General features: G+C 40.7%; 1 protein-coding gene across 25 annotated transcripts in view; it reads left to right on the top strand.

Annotated features, from left to right (window-relative positions):
- BABAM2 (BRISC and BRCA1 A complex member 2) overlaps positions 1–19,009 on the top strand; it is a 493,921-nt gene that overhangs the window by 439,398 nt on the left and 35,514 nt on the right. For all 25 annotated transcript variants that reach the window (XR_012422532.1, XR_012422530.1, XR_012422531.1 and 22 more), the window contains one exon: positions 12,827–12,980. Coding sequence is in view for 20 of the 25 variants with exons in the window: in XM_045368628.3 (XP_045224563.1) it covers positions 12,827–12,980 (154 nt within the window). In the remaining 5 variants the exon portion in view is untranslated. The remainder of the gene's footprint in view (positions 1–12,826; positions 12,981–19,009) is intronic.

Raw genomic sequence — 19,009 nt, 5'->3', positions numbered from 1 at the left:
GGGAATGACATGGTGACCGGTGCTTCTAACCGAGTCTTATGAGGAAACATGTAATCCTTCTGCCGGATACTTGATTTAAACTGTGTCCTGTGCCAGCCTTACACCCAATCCCAAACTTCAGGCCTGACTCTCTGGATTTTTCACATAGGAAGTCCATTATCAAGCCTTCCGCTCAGCCTCTCCCTTGAACGTAAGAGACACGCAAATAAGCCTTTTTTAAAAAATAGAAACAGGATCTTGCTATGTTGCCCAGGCTTATCTCAAACTCCTGGGCTCAAGCGATCCTCCTGCCTAGGCTCCCAAAGTGCTAGGATTACAGGCATGAGCCACCACACCAGCTGATAAGTCTTAAGAGATGTTTTGTAAAGCATTGGTTCTTATACTGAGAAGTAAATAGTCACATCCTTCTACTAATGAATAATAACTTTTTTTTTTTTTTTTTTTTGAGACGGAGTCTTATTCTGTTCCCCAGGCTGGAGTGCAGTGGTACGATCTCGGGGCCCACTGCAACCTCTGCCTCCCGGGTTCAAGCGATTCTCCTGCCTCAACCTCCTGATTAGCTGGGATTACAGGCAGGCACCACCACGCCCAGCTAATTTTTGTATTTTTATTAGAGACGGGGTTTCACCATGTTGGCCAGGCTGGTCTTGAACTCCTGAGCTCATGATCCACCCACCTCGGCCTCCCAAAGTGTTGGGATTACAGGCGTGAACCACTGCGCCCGGCCTTTTTTTAAATTTGTACATCATACTTTCCAAAGCATTCTCCATTCTAGAGGATTATACCGTGCTGGGGGCATTATAGGAAAGTGTCTGCCACACTGGAATGAGTGGTGTGGGCTTTTTTCCGTAGAAATGTTCAAGGGTAACACTGCCCATAGAAAGACATTCACAGTCCTTCACTGTGTGTTCAGAACACTCCACAGTTTGACAGCTTTATCCAGAACCGCTCTGCACCAGCTTCTGTTCTCCAGCCTGTATTCCGTCTACCCAGATCCCCCACATTCCCTCGCTGGGCCTCTACAGTAACTGCTTAATACTTTTCCCTCTGCCTGGATTCTTTTGCTTCTCTCCCTGCCTTCCCAGTCATAGTCCTCCCACTGCCACTGCCTGTCCAAATCCTAGTTGTTTTTCAAGGCCCTGCTCAAAGCAGTCTCATCTAATAAGCCTCCTAGAAGCCCTTCGATGGAGTATCTTTGCACCCATGCTGCATGGTGGTTGACACCTCTCTTATAACCTTCATCCTCGTCTCCTTTCCTGAGAACAGTGAGCTGAGGGCATGCTGACACTGTGGGGAGGACTTGGCCTTACTCAGCTGGGTTTCCCTAGAGCCGGCTATGGTATGTGCTCAGGGAATGTTTGTCAGTTTGGATATATGTTGTTTTCTCTAGAATATAAAGGTCATAACTAGATCCTTCAGGGAAAAAAGTTAGATTCATTTGAGGGACTTTTTTTTTTCTTTCCTAAAGCCGCATTAGTCATACTTCGCATTGGGGTATTCACAATATTCCCAAATTTGTATCTAACTGCTTTGTTCTAATTTTTCAAGACCGGAATTTAAACCGACCCCTTACTTTAATCACAGACAACTCATTTGTCCTTTTTCTTCTGATCATTTACGTTTGGTACATTGTCTATGAATTATTTGAAATTAAAAGCTTATGACTTTTTAAAGATTTTGCCTAATAAATGCTAAGGATTTTGCATTTGAATATATTGTAATTTATTTAAGGATTCTTTTAATCAAACTCTTCCTTAATTTAACCAGATGTCTTTTTTAATCCTCCCAGGCCAGGAGTTTATTTATTGTGACTCAATTCTTTCAAAAATAGAAGTTAAAACAGTACTAAATGCTATTTATGGTGTTCTCTCTTGCTCAATTTCTTTCTGCATCTCATAAAAGCATGTTTCTTTGTACATGTCTAGTACAGTCCCCATTTTCTCACTAATAAATGCCAGTCGGTCACTAAATATGCATCCACTACCTACTGTGTGTCTAACTCAGTGGCACACATGTAGGGATCTAACAAAGATAAGTACACTGAAATTGTCAACAACCCCCCAAGAAGTGGATTATGCGGACATGGAGGCTAGAGAAATCACTGAGCGATGGAGCATGCAAGGAAGGCTTCCTGGAAGAAGGCGGGGCTTGGACTGCATCACAGAATTGGAAGCAATAACAGGTTGAAGGGAATGAACACAGAGCCAGGCCCGAGGAAATGAGAATGTCAGAGCGGCAAAGGGGCCAGGATCCAAGTAGTAGGAGGTATATCCAGAGGGCACAGAACCCAGATGGCATAGCAGGCAGGAGATGCAGAGTTCACACCCGGCCCCTCTCCAGGAAATGTGGACCCTCGGTTCCAGCATGCAGCCTGGAACAGAGTATCTGCTCACTCAGTGTGTGATAGATGAGAGAGTGGATGAAACAGAGGGACAGAGAAGCACTTAGGACCCCTTCATCCTGGCCTCAGCCACTGATACGCTTTGTCCTCATGAGGACTCACCCTGAGTGAGCCCTGCTTGGGAGCACAGGTTGGAAGCATGCAGAGTTCTAGAAAAGAGGCATTTCTGATCATCAGAACTTTGATGAGAGTAAAACCAGATAAACCCGGAAAAGCAAGGGGCGCCCTCCAGACAGGGAGAAGGACTTGGCCTGCGAGCTTCCTGACACCAGCATCTGCTTCCTTCGTCTTTGTGTCACCTATGTCTCCTCACAGATACAAAGGGCAGGAGAGTAGTGGGAAACGTTGGTAAGATAGCACAGGTTATGGCTTTTCTTTCTTTCTTTTCTTTTTTTTTTTTTTTTTTTTTTTGAGACAGCCTCACTCTGTCACCCAGGTTGGAGTGCAATGGCATGATCTCATCTCACTGCAACCTCCCGCTCCCCGGTTCAAGCGATTCTCATGCCTCAGCCTCCCGAGTAGCTAGGATTTCAGGCACCCACCACCAAGCCTGGCTAATTTTTGTATTTTTAGTACAGATGGGATTTTACCATGTTCGTCAGGCTGGTCTCAAACTCCTGACCTCAGGTGATCCACCCACCTCAGCCTCCCAAAATGCTGGGATAGGTTATGACTTTTCTGCATTGAATATGAGATACCAAAAGAGCAAAATAAAAAGTGAAGAATTACGTTTACAAAGATCAAAGGCTTTATTGAGTCTTTTCCTTTCTATGAGATATTCCCCAGGCTCCAATTCTGATTCAGCTTGTAACCTTCTAGAACCAACTCAAAGTCCATCTCTTCTGCAGAGCTGTAACCTCAGACAGCTGCCCTTCTCCCTGCATGACACTGCGTGTGTGCCTCTGCCATTGTCTTAGCATGCTGAACTGAAGTTGCTTCTTGACCTTGCCAGGTCTCCTTTTCCAGACCATGAGCTCAAGGGCATGGACACCCTCATTGTTCCTGGCACTCTACCCACTGTGGGTTATTTTTGGTTTTTTTTTTTTCTGAAGACTATTCAGTTTTCCTGACCCTCAGTTTTTTAATAAATGTCCCCATTTTTAAAGTAATATTTATCTGTTTATACACACACACACCCGATTATGTAAAACATATCCACACACTTTAAAGATTCATAAACACTACTCAATTTAAGAAATAGAATAGTGCCAGTGTCATAGACATCCTATGGGTCTCTCTCCCAGAAGGAACCACTACCCTGAACTTTATGTTAACTGCCCCCTTGATTTTCTCAATAGCTTTACCATCTTAGTATGTAGCCATAAAAATATATCATTTATTTTTTCTATTTTTGAACTTTATCTAAATGGAATCATACTGATTTCTTATGTGAATATTAATGTCTTGCTTTTTTAAACTTTTTAAAATTATAAATACTTAAAGCATATACATGTGTATAAAGACTGAAAACAAATACCCATGTACTCACCTTAATCAAATCTTCATAATTTGCTGTAATCGCTTCTGAATTTTTTAAAAAGAAATAGCACACTGTTAGGCCAGGCACAGTGGCTCATGCCTGTAATCCCAACACTTTGGGAGGTCAAGGCAGGCAGATCACTTGAGGTCAGGAGTTCAAGACCAGCCTGGCCGACATGGTGAAACCCCATCTCTATAAAAAAATACAAAAATTAGCTAGGCATGGTGGCACACACCTGTAGTCCCAACTACTCAGGAGGCTGAGGCAGGAGAATGGTTTGAACCTGGAAGGTGGAGGTTGCAGTGAGCTGAGATCACGCTACTGTACTCCAGCCTGTGTGACAGAGAGACTCTGCCTCAAAAAAGAAAAAAAGAAAGGAATGGAAAGGAAGGGAAAGGAGAGGAAAGGAAAATAGCACACTGTCAGTTCAGCTGAACCCTCCTGAGTGCCCCTCCAAAATGCATCTGCATCTTTCACTCACTCCCTTTTCCCCACCCACAGAGGTAACCACTACCCTTAATTTGGTGTATATCTTTCCCATGCATGTCTTTATACTTTAATTACATAGACATTCCTAAATACTATGTAATGTGTGCACATTTTTGATCCTTGTAAGTATATACTGAACAGCGTTCATCTGCAGCTTGCTTTTTTCACTGAACATTTGGTCCTTGAGATTCATCTAGGTTGACACACGTAGCCCTAGCTCAGTGTTTTAAACTGCTGTAAGGTATTCCTGTGAAAGAATATGCACAATGTATTTATCCAGTCTCTTGTTGATGGACATTTAAGATGTTTCCAGTTTTTGTTATCATAAGTGGGACTCCATCAGGCCTTCTCCTGCGATCTTTTTACACACATGTGGCAGTTTCTTAAGAGTGGAATTGCTGTGTCACGGAGTTCGTACACCTTCACTGTTACTGTACAAGGGTTTTAACAATTTATATCATCACCATCAGGGAGTGGGAATTCCCTGTGTTCCACAGCTTTGACAACACTTGGGTATTTTCCAGTTTTAAAATGTTTGTCAATCAAATGGGCATGAAGTAGAAGTTCATTGAGGTTTTAATTTGCATGTGCTTTATATGAGCCTTTACTGAGTGTTTCTCAGGTGTCATGCACTGTACTAAGTGCTAGAAATACTAAAATAACTAATTCACAGCCCCTGTGCTTAAGGACTTCACAGTTCTCTGCAGTGATTCCTACCTGGGAAAGTGAATTAAAATCACTTGAGATGCATTTTCAGAAATGAGGTTTAGGGAATGCGGGCTCTTAGGTAGGAGGCATTTGTGAAATGGTAAGCTAAATCTTCCTTAACACTTGGGCCATGGTGTATAACTTTTTAATGCGTTCTCTGTCATCCAAAAAAGGCTAATTTATTTTCAGTATATCATATTTACTGAGACATGAAGTTTAGAAAGATTTTCATCAAAATAGTTAAAATTTAAGAACCTGAAACGTATGCTGTAGTTATCAGAAATTTCACATATACAGAACAGTGTATAAAGCTAGATGGAAGAAAAATACCAACTAAAGAAAGAGTGGTTGGGAAAAGAAATGAACACATACTGAGTACCTGCAGTTTTTATTTAGTTCTTTCAACAAACACTGTGAGATAGAAATTATTATCCTCATTTTACAGATGAGAAAATCAGGATTCAAAGAGGTGAAATATTTTGCTTATGATGTCATCACTAATTAATGGTGTAGCCAAGATTTGAACCCACTTTATCTGACCTCAAGGGCATACCATGCTCTTTCCATAATATGATTTTTTAGCATATGTAGAAAAATCTAAGAAACTCCAAGCTTCAGTTTAGTAATATTGAAACCTCAAAAGACAGGCCGGGCACAGTGGTTCACATCTATAATCCCAGCACTTTGGGAGGCCAAGGTGGGTGGATCACCTGGGGTCAGGAGTTCGAGACCAGCCTGGGCAACATTGTGAAACCCAGTCTCTACTTAAAATACAAAAAATTAGCCAGGTGTGGTTGTGGATGCCTGTAATCCTAGCTGCTCGGGAGGCTGAGGCAGGAGAATCACTTGAATCTGGGAGGTGGAGGTTGCAGTGAGCCGAGATTGCACCACTGCACTCCAGCCTGGGCAACAAGAGTAAAACTCCATCTCCAAAAAAAAAAAAACAAAAAAAAAAAAAACAAAGATAATTTGTTTACATGATTATATCACAGCCAGCTTAAACCAGTGAAAAGTAGAACACATTTAACAAAATCTGGTTAATATTTAGTCTTTCTTGTCACTTAAATGAAAGGTAGTGATAATAAATGGAGATACCTTGAATAGATACTTCTGATTTGGAAAATGTTACTTTTGTCTTTCTTGTAGGTGAGTATTTTGGATATGTAGTGTTAATTTTCCAGTGGTTGGAATCCACATGTCTCAAAGGTTTCATGTGTAGGTAGTAAGATCAGGGTGAGTCAGTAAATACATGGCAGTCTTCCCCCATTGTGGGGATAGCCTGAGAATGAAAAGTGTACAGATTGCTCTCAGGAAGAATCAGTCTCAAATGGAATCCTCATTGGAGAGTGACTTTACAGCAATGCAACAAAGGGTTAAAACGTTTCCTAATGAGGCTTCAAGGAACTGGAGCGTCCTGAGAGGACTGGAAATGGGAATATAACCATCACCACCACAAAGCGAATCTATGAGTATCTTCCCTGCCGACCCAGGAACACGGGGGAAAGCACAGAACTATATAGTTTTGGAAGGTTTGAAGAAATGGAACAATGGCCAACTTGTGAATAATGATGAAAATATTTGATGATGTGACTCCCAGGGAAGCAATTATGGTTAACCCCTCATTTGTTTGGCATTTTCAAGGATCGAACTGTCCCGCAAAACTGAACTTTCCAGACAACCAAAACTTTCCTATTTATATGCCTTGAATGCTTTCTTAACCATGCTGGGTGGAAAGATTTCTGAAATAGATTATACAATTATATGTAGGTAGATTATACAGTTATCTTGCCTTCTTGAACAGAAGCTTCAGAAAATAACGTTTCCTTAGATGCCTTTGACTGCAAGTATCAGAAGACCCTATTATAAGAGGTTTAATTTTAAAGATCATCTCACATAACAAGAAATCCAGAGCTGGGTAGTTCAGGGATGATGAATCCAGCCACACATTGATGACAAGCTGACTTTGCCTCATGGTCACAAGAGGGGCACCTCAACTCCAAGCCTCAAGACCTCACATGATCAACTCTAAGGCAAGAATGAGATGGGGGCTTCTCTTTACACGTGTTTTTAATCAGAGAGGAAAATATTTCTCAAAAGACCCATAGCCCACTTCCCCTCAGGGGCTACTGGCAGGACTGACTCACATTTCCATGTCTTGCTTTATGGAAGGCTGAGAGAGTGACATCCAGCACTGTCAGACTCTGGGGTGAGAGGAAGGCTCTGCCCATAAGAAAGAAGGATGGAGAATGGCTGTTAGGTAGGCAAACACAACTGTCCGCCACCACTATCAAGATTGGGAGTGAATATCACTTACTATATAGTGATAGCTTAAGGGACAGCTGGGACGTATAGAGCTTTTTGTTCCTACACTGAATGGCCAGACTGGGATTCTTTCAGCTCTCCTAACCCTGCGTGTATTTATTCTGTTCTTCCTCTGTGCTAGACTGCGAATTGTGACTGCTTGCCGTTAATGTTCCTTGTCCTCATTTTGCCATAATTAGATACTTTTTTTTTTTTCTGGAGAAATCATATAATCAAACTTGTTGAACTATGCCTGAAATGTTGAGTGTCTGATAGGCTATCCTGGGAGTCAGATGCATGGTGTGGCATTTCTTTTGGCTATTCGTTTTTCCTTTGTTGAGGTGTTTGGAGAAGTGAGAAATTTCTAGAAAGTCTTAAGAACTGAGATATCACCTTACTGGAGTCGTGTTCTAGTGAGAAGATGAGCATTTATGGACAGATAAGCGTGTTTGCTTGGGAAGGTAGAACTGCAGCCACTACCTGAACCTCACCAGAGTTCACAGAGAGGCAGCATAGTTTATCGTGCATTCGGCTTCCCCCCAAAGCCACGTGGTTGGCTGTTGTCTGGAGAGCACCACAAGCTCTGAGACTGTAACCTGTGGAACCCATCACTGCAGTGACTGTCCAGAGTGAGGCAACTGGTGCAGAGCTTAATTCTTCCTCCCTCCCCCAGGGCTTCAGAGCCCTGTGAATGCATCCTGTGAACTGCCTGGTTTGTGTAGAATTAAGAAGCATTTGGTGTGACTTCTTTCAGCAAGTTCTTGAAGAAAGTAATGCTTCAGAAATAGTTATTGAGACCAAGTGCAGTGGCTCATGCCTGTAATCCCAACACTTTGGTAGACCAAGGAGGGAGAATCACTTGAGGCCAGCAGTTTGAGACCAGCTTGGACAACATGGCAAGACCCTCATCTCTAAAAATAAAAAATTTAAAATTTAAAATTTTTTTTTAAAACAAGGAGAAGAAAGAAATGGTGACTAAAATTCTACTAAACAAGTGCAGACCATCCCCTCTGTGGATGAAAAGCCAACCAAAATTTAGTCTCTGTATATGGGAAGAAGGAAATAGGAAGCAGTTGTCAAAATAATACCGACACTAAGTAACTGAATCAAATGGGATGATGTAAGAATCAAACCTGACCCAGTAGGTTCTAAGAAAGCAAATGGCTGGCCAGGCATGGTGGTTCACGCCTGTAATCCCAGCACTTTGGGAGGCTGAGGCGGCCAAATCACAAGGTCAGGAGTTCAAGACCAGCCTGACCAACATGGTGAAACCCCATCTCTACTAAAAATACAAAAAATTAGCTGGGCATAATGGCAGGCGCCTGTAATCCCAGCTACTTGGGAGGCTGAGACAGGAGAATCACTTGAACCTGGGAGGTGGAGGTTGCAGTGAGCCGAGATCACACCACTGCCCTCCAGCCTGGGCAACAGAGTGACACTCCATCTCAAAAAAAAAGGAAAGAAAAAAAGAAAGAAAGCAAATGGTTAAAGTATTCAATTTTTATATAGCTGAAACTATGAGCCCCAAATCCTTGGAATCTGGGCGGTTCCTTCCGAGCAAGTTAGCTGTTGGAAGTCCTAAAGTAATTATTTTACTATGCATTGGAAAATCATGAGTTAACCTATAGGCAAAAGTGAAGTGACAGAAACATTTAGGGATAAGGAAAGAAAGTTTTAATTTTTTTAATCTTGACTAAGTTGTACCATTCAAATCATTCTTGTCAGAAAAATGCGAAGTATTTCTCATAAATATTTTAGTTATTAACTCATTCTTATGCATAGAACATTTTTAAATAAGCCATCGTTTTATTGACCATTGACTGATATAGACAGGATACAACTTAGTTAAGTTGAGCAAGATACTGTATTTTTAAATTTTTATTTTCTCATATGTGAATTACCAATTTTATCTCTGAGGTACTCTGACCATTGCTGCTCCCCTGATAATACATTTACTGTGTGCACTGAGAAAGTATTCAAATTTTAATATTGGCTTCAATTACACTTTGTTAGACAAATCTCCATGGAGAAATAATCATGTAATCAATGCTTTTTGGGGATTGTTGTGCATATCAACATTACCTTGCTGCTGTTTTTTAAAAATCAGAACAACTCACTTGCCCAGGTAGATAAATTTCCTTCGAATTATTTCTGATGCTAACTGGGCATTTAGGGGGTCAAAGAAGATGGTTCCGAAATAGGTGGGAAAAAATCATTTTTTAGCATATTAAAATATTAATATCATCAGCTCATTTTCTACAAAACAAAATAATAAGAACGAAAATAGAAGACATTCCAAAACCCCCCAAAAAAAGCCAGTAGCTTGCAAATCACATAGCCTGTGGTATTATCTGCATTGCTTTGGATACTGAGTGATGACTGTATTTGCTTTAAATTTATAAATTATTGCCATTGAGTTCTACTGTTTAAAGTTGTTGCTTTCTTGTAGGGAAGCTCTCATGGTACTTTTCTGCTAGTAATGATTGCTTTGGAGGTTAATCTCAATCTTATTTTATATTTGCAAAAGTGTACATAGTATAAAACAACTGAAGTCAAAGTATATGTGAATAGGCCTTTTTTTTTTTTTTTTTTTTTTTTTTTTTTTTTTTTTTTTGAGACAGAGTTTTTCTCTTGTTGCCCAAGCTGGAGTCCAGTGGCGCTATCTCAGCTCACTGCAACCTCTCCCTCCTGAGTTCAAGAGATTCTCCTGTCTCAGCCTCCTGAGTAGCTGGGATTACAGGTACGCACCACCATGCCCAGCTAATTTTTTGTATTTTTAGTAGAGACAGGGTTTCACCATGTTGGCCGGGCTGGTCTCGAACTCCTGACCTCAGGTGATCTGCCCACCTCAGCCTCCCAAAGTGCTGGGATTACAGGAGTAAGCCACCACGTCCGGCTGTGAATAGGCCATTTTTAAAAATTAATCAGAAGAGGCGCAGTGGTTCACACCTGTAATCCCAGCACTTTGGGAGGCCAAAGTGAGTGGATTATCTGAGGTCAGGAGTTCGAGACCAGCCTGAGCAACATGGTGAAACTTGATCTCTACTAACAATATAAAAAATTAGCCAGATGTGGTGGCAGGTGCCTGTAATCCCAGCTACTTGGGAGACTGAGGCACGAGAATTGCCTGAACCCAGGAGGCGGAGGTTGCAGTGAGCTGAGATGGCGCCATTGCACTCCATCCACCCTGGGCAACAGAGCGAGACTGTGTCTCAAAAATAAATAAATAAATAAATGAATATTAATCAGAAGAAATGGAAGTAGTAATGAGAAAAGAGACAAAGTTAATTTTAGAAAGCACTATTTGTGCAGAGTGACTGAAAACGTTACAGATCAAGCTTTGCAATATGCAGGGACTCAAAAGCAATTTCTGAATTGAATTATTTATTTGAATCAGTCTTTTGTATTGTTCCTATATATTATGAAATCTCTGCTTTGGCACCAACAGACATGTATTCAGACTGCACTGTTGTGGTGCTTGAAAAATGTGACTAAAGAATGTACATTCAAAATCGTGCCCTTTTCTCTGGTTGTCGTGTGATTCATCTGTAGAAACCCCCTGCAGCACTGAGTCAGACATCATCAGAGTCAAGTGCACTCAGAGGTCTAAGAGGCCCTCCCAACTGGATAGTTTTTTGATTCTTGGGAGTTTTTTGGCTTCTGCTTAAAAGTCTGCTGTGGACCTAAGTTTTCCTTCAAGAAATCATATTGAGTGCTGAGAGTACCTAGTCCAAGTTGTATGTCACCCCAGACTAGAATAGTGATAGATGTATAATTATCTAGTATGTATATTTATTTATTTATTTTAAGACAGAGTCTCACTCTGTCACCCAGGCTGGAGTTCAGTGGCGCGATCTCAGCTCACGGCAACATCTGCCTCCCGGATTCAAGTGATCCTCCTGCCTCAGCCTCCCAAGTAGCTGGGATTATAGGTGCCTGTCACCACATCCGGCTAATTTTTGTATTTTTAGTAGAGATGGTGTTTCACCCTATTGGCCAGGCTGGTCTTGAACTCCTGACCTCAAGTAATCCACCCACCTCCGCCTCCCAAAGTGCTGGGATTATAGGCGTGAGCCACTGTGCCCGGCCTAATTATCTGGTATGTATTTTTAAATATATCTTCCTCATGTAGCTAAAAAGATGAACCTTATACATCCTTCACAATGACAACTGTAGCTTCCTAAATTGTGACATAGTGAATGAGTTGTAAGCAGGTTAGGCCAGTGTCCTTTGGAGCAGGAGAAGGCAATGTGGGGCATAGTAGGAGCCCAGTGTTTGAATCATGGGACTAGATTTTAGTCTTGCCCCTGCCTGGCTGTGACATGAGCAAGTTAATAAACCTCTTAGAGTCTCAGGTTTGCTCACCTGTTAAATGCAAATGTTGAAGATAATATCTCTGTCATGGAGTTCTAAGTTACAAATTAGATAAAGTGTATAAAGAAGGTACCCTATAAATCTAGAAAATTCTATACTTGTTTTTCTTATTACTCTTATGCTGTTCCTATTCTTTGTCCTAGAAGTGGATAACATTCACACACATATACATTATATACCTTTAAGAATGTGTTATTGAAACAGTCTGTGTTTTTAATGATGATTTGCCTCAACTAATAACAAATCAGTTTACTTTTAAAAATTGAGTTAACCCCAAAATGAAAAGATAAAGCATATAACACATGTTAACAGCAAGGATTGGAATTAGCCTGTACTATCACAGCAGACATATTTAGTGCTCAGAGTAGTCCCTTATACATTCCATTAAGGAATTCCCACTGATTTAGGAGATATAAATATATGTGGGAATGCATATGGAAAAAATTGAAACTGCTGAGTATCAAAATTCACTGCTTGATTGGAAGTAGAGTGATAACTTCATTTTTCCTGGTAGTCTGGTTGCCATATCTTATCAAGTAGAAAGATTATCACCTGCACTCTTTACCCCTTCTCCAAATGCATTCTTGAAAAACAGCCTCTGGCCCGCTTCCTCCATCAAATTATAGATGTGGAAGACATTGCCCAACCCTTGAAGAGTTTATACTATAATAGACACTTAAAACAGATAGAAAGAGAACTCTGCAATGGAATATTGATCCAGGGAAGTGCTAGAGAGGAATGTCAGATGGTTGCAGGCGACCAGGCATCCTTCCCTAAGCTTCTGTGACCATTTCAAAGCCTTTTTACAGCACCTACACGTCATGCCTTCCATTGGTGACATTTTCACCCATGTGTGATCTGTCTCTCTATATTATAAACTCCTCGAAGATGGAGAAGTCACCTTGTATTTATTTCTTGGTCCCTCTCTATACACCACACCTGTCATCCTCAAACAGTATTAGTGGTTCGAATAGAGTTTTGTACCTAACATTCGGATTTAGTAAAAAAAAAAAAAAAAAATCGTAAGATGTGTTTATGCTCTAACTTTCTTTTTCTTTCTTCTGTCTTCGCAGTTGACCTGCCTCTGTTTTTCCCTCGAGACCAGCCAACTCTCACATTTCAGTCCGTCTATCACTTCACCAACAGCGGACAGCTTTACTCCCAGGCCCAAAAAAATTACCCGTACAGCCCCAGATGGGATGGAAATGAAATGGCCAAAAGAGCAAAGTAAGTGAATCTGTCGTTATTTCCTACAGATAAGAGCATTTTGTTTATCTAGTCCAGGGGTTGGCAAGCCACCGCCTGCAGGCTAGATCCTGCCTGTGCATATTTTGTAAATAAAGTTTTATAGAAACACAGCAACACCCATTTCTTTACTTATTATCTATGGCTGTTTTAATGCTACAATGGCAGAGTGAGTAGTTGCAACAGAGACTGGATGTCCTAGAAAACCAAAAATATTTACTGTTTGGCCCTTCATAGCTTCATCAGGAAGAAGCTGATCTACATCTGAAAGTGTTTCCTTTTTCTGCTGTTTCTGTTGGTGTCTAAGATTAGCCATGACAGCTTTTTTTTTTTTTTTTTTTTTTCATGGAGTGTAGCATTTATCAGAAAACGACCTCTCTATTTAGACTGGAGGATAAATACTAAACAGGAATTCGAGTTGTGGGTAAATGGCATCAATGATGAAAATGTTCGCAGCTACTTTTTAAAAAATGGAAATTTCAGATGGCAGTAAACAAACAGAATTTTTGCTTAGTAGTCAACACCTGGAACCAGTAGCTACTCTTTGGTATGAAAATGAATCTCCCTGAATTCTATACCTCGTTGTGTCTCTGCAGTGTATACCACAGCCGTTGCCCAAAGTAGGACCTGTGTATTTCTTGGTCAAATAAACAGCTACACAAATAGCTTAGGGCTATTAGAATAGATATGGAAGTAGGATTTCACAGAGGTTGAAGTTAGCTAAAGTTTAGAGTTTAGAGATACAACTATTGCTCATGAACCTCTCAGTGTGGAAGGCCTCACTTCAGTCATACAGAATAGGTAAATACAGAAATATGCTGATTGTTTTTTATATTTAAGACTTTGGTGTGTGGAACATCAGTCTTCATAAACCATGGCCTCCTAGACTGAAGAAGCAGTGGATCAAAATCACAGTTTCCAAAAATAAAGCATAGAGTGGCATGTGGTTATAACTTTATCGCTTGGAACAGTCATATGCTTCACACCTGTGATCCCAGCTGAAGGATGATCAGATCCAAAGTATCACACAAATATAGACTGTCTATTAAGCATCCTCTTCATTTGCTCATCCAGTATTTATTAAGCATCTACCATGTTACAAGCATTGTGCTCCATGCTGGGAATATAATGATAAACAAATTAGAAATTGTCCCTGTCTTCATGGAATTTGTAGCCCAGCAAGGGGGATAAAGCCTTTATCATACAAACTTCTGACAGTTTCAAAGTACCTACTAACAAAACCTGGACCTCCAGATCTGGAATGCTCTTGGTTAGCCATGACTAATCAAGAACTTAGTAGGACTTCTTGTTCTTGCCTCTCCCTCCCAGAGAGACCCCATTCCCTTCCATGGGGCCTCCTGACCTCACCTATATTTTTCTGTAGTACAAGACTTTCACTTATAGCAGGCTTGAGAACTTTTCATTTTATTTTATTTTATTTTTTTGAGACAAAATCTTGCTCTGTTGCCCAGGCTGGAGTACCAGCTGAGGAGTCTCGGCTCACTGCAACCTCTGCTTCCCAGGTTCAAGCAGTTCTCCTGCCTCAGCCTCCTGAGTAGCTGGGACTACAGGCACGTGACACCACGCCCGACTAATTTTTGTATTTTTAGTGGAGAAATACAACATAGTGGGTTTTGCTATGTTGGCCAGGCTGGTCTTGAACTCCTGACCTCAGGTGATCTGCCCGCCTCAGCCTCCCAAAGTGCTAGGATTACAGGTGTGAGCCACCACACCTAGCCTGAGACTCTTAAATAATGACAGTGTCTTCTTCTAGAAACCCAGACTGCCTCAGATTTATACGCAGAATCCAGAGTTGTTATCTGAAACTTTAATTGCCTTCTTCTTTCCCTTTATTTTCTCTTTTTATCTATGACACCCAAGTCTGAAATCCCATTAAGGACAAAAACAAGCATATGCAAATGTAACAAGTAACAATGATTAAGACTTACATATCTTGAAATACAATGGAAAAAAAGGAATTATAAAGTATGTTTTATGCTTGAAGTATTGGTATCGTTTAATTTTCTGGGCTTTCCCTGTGTATACGTACGATCTGCCCTTAGAAGATGGGCACTATCTGTGGTATGTGCTGTGGAGTCTGAACCAGATGTGTCTTTGTGGTTTCCATGGCAAAGATATCTTAGTATGTGTGTATGTGTGTGTGTGTGTGCATGTGTTTTTCCTAAGTAGACATTTTAGCAAGTATGAATTGAGTCTTTAAGAAGTTGCAGACCACAAGCCCATGATTTCAGTACAGGAATATCGTAAGTGAAGCCTGTTTATCTTAACAGATTGGTTCAGAGTTTCAAGAGACATTTGCTTTATGTTAACACCAGTCTAAAGAAAACATCTGAAGTAATGTTTAAAAAATCTGCTTTCTACTGTAGCGAAGATGGATCCATTTTAAATGTAATAAAAGAGAAAGCCAGCAGCTCGTGCTAGCAAGAAGTAGTAGTTTAAAGTTTCCATTCTTCAACTGAACTGAGTAACTTCCCTGGGCTATGTCAGAAAGCCAGATAAACACCATGAAAGAACTGTCCTGCAGTATAGTGTTGAGATTGGTGGAGAAGGTTGAAGACAAAGGGTGGAAAGAGAGGAGGGTCAACTGTAGCATTCCTTCCACACCCTGTTTCTTTGTCCTGTGAAAATACTGTATGTACACAGTGTGTAAAAGGCTATAATTCACTTGGGGAGCTCTGCCCATGACATAAACACTCTCATGGTTTATGAACAGCAGTGGAGCCTTTTGAGTGGAATCAGCTGTTTATTCCCTCCTGTAGAGCAAAATTCTAAACAATGTAACCTCAGAAAGGACACTTCCTGGCACTGACCAGGGCTTTTCCTACCACATGTGCTTCTTTCTTTCTCATGGCTGTCCAGCAGATTCTGTCCCTCACAAGTGAAACACCATTCACAGGGTGAGCACAGGCTTTGGGGTCATGCATGCCCCAGTTGCTATTGCAAAGTCTAATCCTGCAAGCTCTGTGGTCTTGGGCAGAGCTCTTAACCTCTCTGAACCTCATTCCTAAAACAGGACTGTACTCCCTGTTGGATGAACTTGCTATGAAAGGCCAGCAAGTTAACACGTGGAAGACCATGGGTTTTAGCTTCTGCTGTGTAACTCAGTGCCTTTGCTCATGCCTTTCCTCCCACCCTCTTTCTGCCCCCTCAAATAGACACATATCCAACTTCCCATGTGGGTTTTCCCATCCTCTCTACTTTGCCGGCAGCTCTCTCCCCTCCTCCCAGTCTCCTTTGACTCTAATCACATACTGCTTTGGAATCTGTTTGGTATTTTCTTTTAGTTCTGCACATCTTCATATATGTTTTGTTTCCTTAACCAAACCATGAGTACTTTGAAGGAAATGGCTTTGCATATGTATCTTTTTTAAAAAAATTGCAGTATAATTTACATACAATGGAGTGGACAGGTTTTAAGCATATCTTTTGAAAAGTTTTGACAAAGTTACCTTATAACCTCTTTCCAAATAGTCTCTTCACTCTCAAGGCAACTATTGTTCTGTATCACCATGTCTTAGTTTTTCCTTTTAGATACTTCTAAGTGAAATAATACAGATCAATGAAATTTATATTCATTTCATTCAACATAATTGTTTAAGATTTATCTGTTATGGTGGCTGGGCCCGGTAGCTCACGTCTCTAATCCCAGCACTTTGAGTGGACTGAAGCAGACAGATCACCTGAGGTAGGAAGTTTGAGAACAATCTGGCCAACATGGCAAAACCCCATCTCTACTAAAAATACAAAAATTAGCTGGGCATAGTTTCACACGCCTATAATCCCAGCTATTCCGGAGGCTGAAGCAGGAGAATCTGTTGAACCCAGGAGGCGGAGGTTGCAGTGAGCGGAGATCGCGCCACTGCACTCCAACCTGGGCAACAGAGTGAGACTCTGTCTCAAAAAAAAAAAATATATATATATATATATATATATTTTTTTTTTATCTGTTACAGCATTTCTTTTTTACTGCTGAGTAATAGTCCATTATATGAATATAGCCTAATGTATTCATCCATTCACCCATGTGTAGATATTTGTGTTGTTTCCAGGTTGGGGATTTTATTAATAGAGCTGCTATGACCAAGCCTTTTTATAGACATGTGTTTTCCTTTCTTCAGGTAAATACCTGGGAGTGGGAGTACATATGTGGTTAACTTTATAAGAAGGTGACAAGCTTTTTTAAAGTGGTATCAGTTTACCCTCCCATCAGCAATATGCCAGGGTTCCAGTTGCTTCACATTCTCATCAACACTTCCTATTGTCAGTCTTTTTAAATTGAACCATTCTAGAGAGGATAAGTAATATCTCATATTTTTAATTTACATTTCCTGGTGATAAATGATGTTCAGCATCTTGGCATGTGCTTATTGGTTTATCTTCTTTCATGAAATGTCTGTTCAAATCTTGCCTATTTTTAATTTGGTTGTTAGTCATTTTATTAATGAGTTGTATATACGAGTTTCTTTATATATTTGTCAGATATATTTATTATGAGTATCGTCTCTCAATCTGTGGCTTGCCATTTCATTTTATTTTTCTTTTTTTTAATAGAGACAAGGTTTCACTATGTCGCCCAGGCTGGTCTCGAACCCCTGGGCTCAAGTGATCCTTGATCCTCCCGCCACGGCCTCCCAAAGTCTTGGGATTACAGGTGTGAGCCACTATTCCTGGCCCATTTCATTTTCTTAAGAGTGTCTTTTGATGAGCAGGAAATCTTCATCTTTTTAATGAAATCTGTTTTTTATGTTACTGCTCTTTGTGTACTCAAAATTATTAGCCTACTAGAAGATCATGAAGAAATTCTCCTGTGTTTTCTTCTGGAAGCTTTTGTTTTGGCACATAGGCCTGTGATCCATCTCAGATTAATTTTTGTATGTGATATGAGGTAGATGCCAAGGTTAATTTTTTGTTCATATGTATCCAGATATTACAACACCATTTGTTGAAAATACTTTTCTTTCCCTATTGAATTACCTTTACATCTTTGTCAAAAGGCAACTGACCACATGTGAGTGGATCTATTTCTGGATACTCTATTCTGTTCCATTGATAGGTTTGTATACCAATATTTCTTGAAATCAGGAAAGGTATCCGAGCTTGTTCTTTTTAAAGATTGTTTTGGCTTTTCTAGGTCCTTTGCATTTTCATATATCTTTTAGAATCAGCTTGCCAATTCTCACCTCCCCCCACCCCACCACCCCCATAAAAGCCTGCTGATCGACAAGGGAAGAATTGACATTTTTATAATACTGAATCTTTTATAATACTGAATCAATGAACATGGTTTTAGTTTCTCAGAAATTTTTAAAATATTTCAATGTAGAAGTCTTGAAATATTTTTACATGTTTTCCCTTTTTTTTGAGACAGAGTCTTGCTCTGTTGCCCAGGCTGGAGTACCGTGGCACAATCTTGGCTCACTGCAAACTCCGCCTCCCAGATTCAAGAGATTCTTGTGCCTCAGCCTCCCGAGTACCCAGGACTACAGACATGTGCCACCACACCCAGCTAATTTTTGTATTTTTATTTTTTATTTTTTTGAGACAGAGTTTCGCTCTTGTCACCCAGGCTGGAGTGCAATGACACGATCTTGGCCCACTGCAACCTCTAACTCCCAGGTTCAAGCGGTTGTCCTGCCTCAGCCTCCCTAGTAGCTGGGATTTCAGGCGCCCACCACCACGCCCATCTAGTTTTTGTATTTTTAGTAGAGATGGGGTTTCACCATGTTGGCCAGGCTGGTTTCAAACTCCTGACTTCAGGTGATCCACCTGCCTCAGCCTCCCAAAGTGCTGGGATTACAGGCATGAGCCATTATGCCCAGCTGATTTTTGTATTTTTAGTACAGACAGGGTTTCAGCATGTTGGCCAGTCTGGTCTCGAACTCCTGGCCTCAAGCAATCCACCTGCCTCGGCCTCCCGAAGTGCCGGCATTACAGGCATGAGCCACTGCACTCCACCTGTTTTTGCTTTTATTGTAAATTATATAAAGATA

Source organism: Macaca fascicularis, chromosome 13, assembly GCF_037993035.2.
Source record: "Macaca fascicularis isolate 582-1 chromosome 13, T2T-MFA8v1.1".
Taxonomy (NCBI): Eukaryota; Metazoa; Chordata; class Mammalia; order Primates; family Cercopithecidae; genus Macaca; species Macaca fascicularis.
The sequence above is the reverse complement of the archived record's forward strand: the minus strand, read 5'-3'. Positions and strand labels throughout refer to the sequence as shown.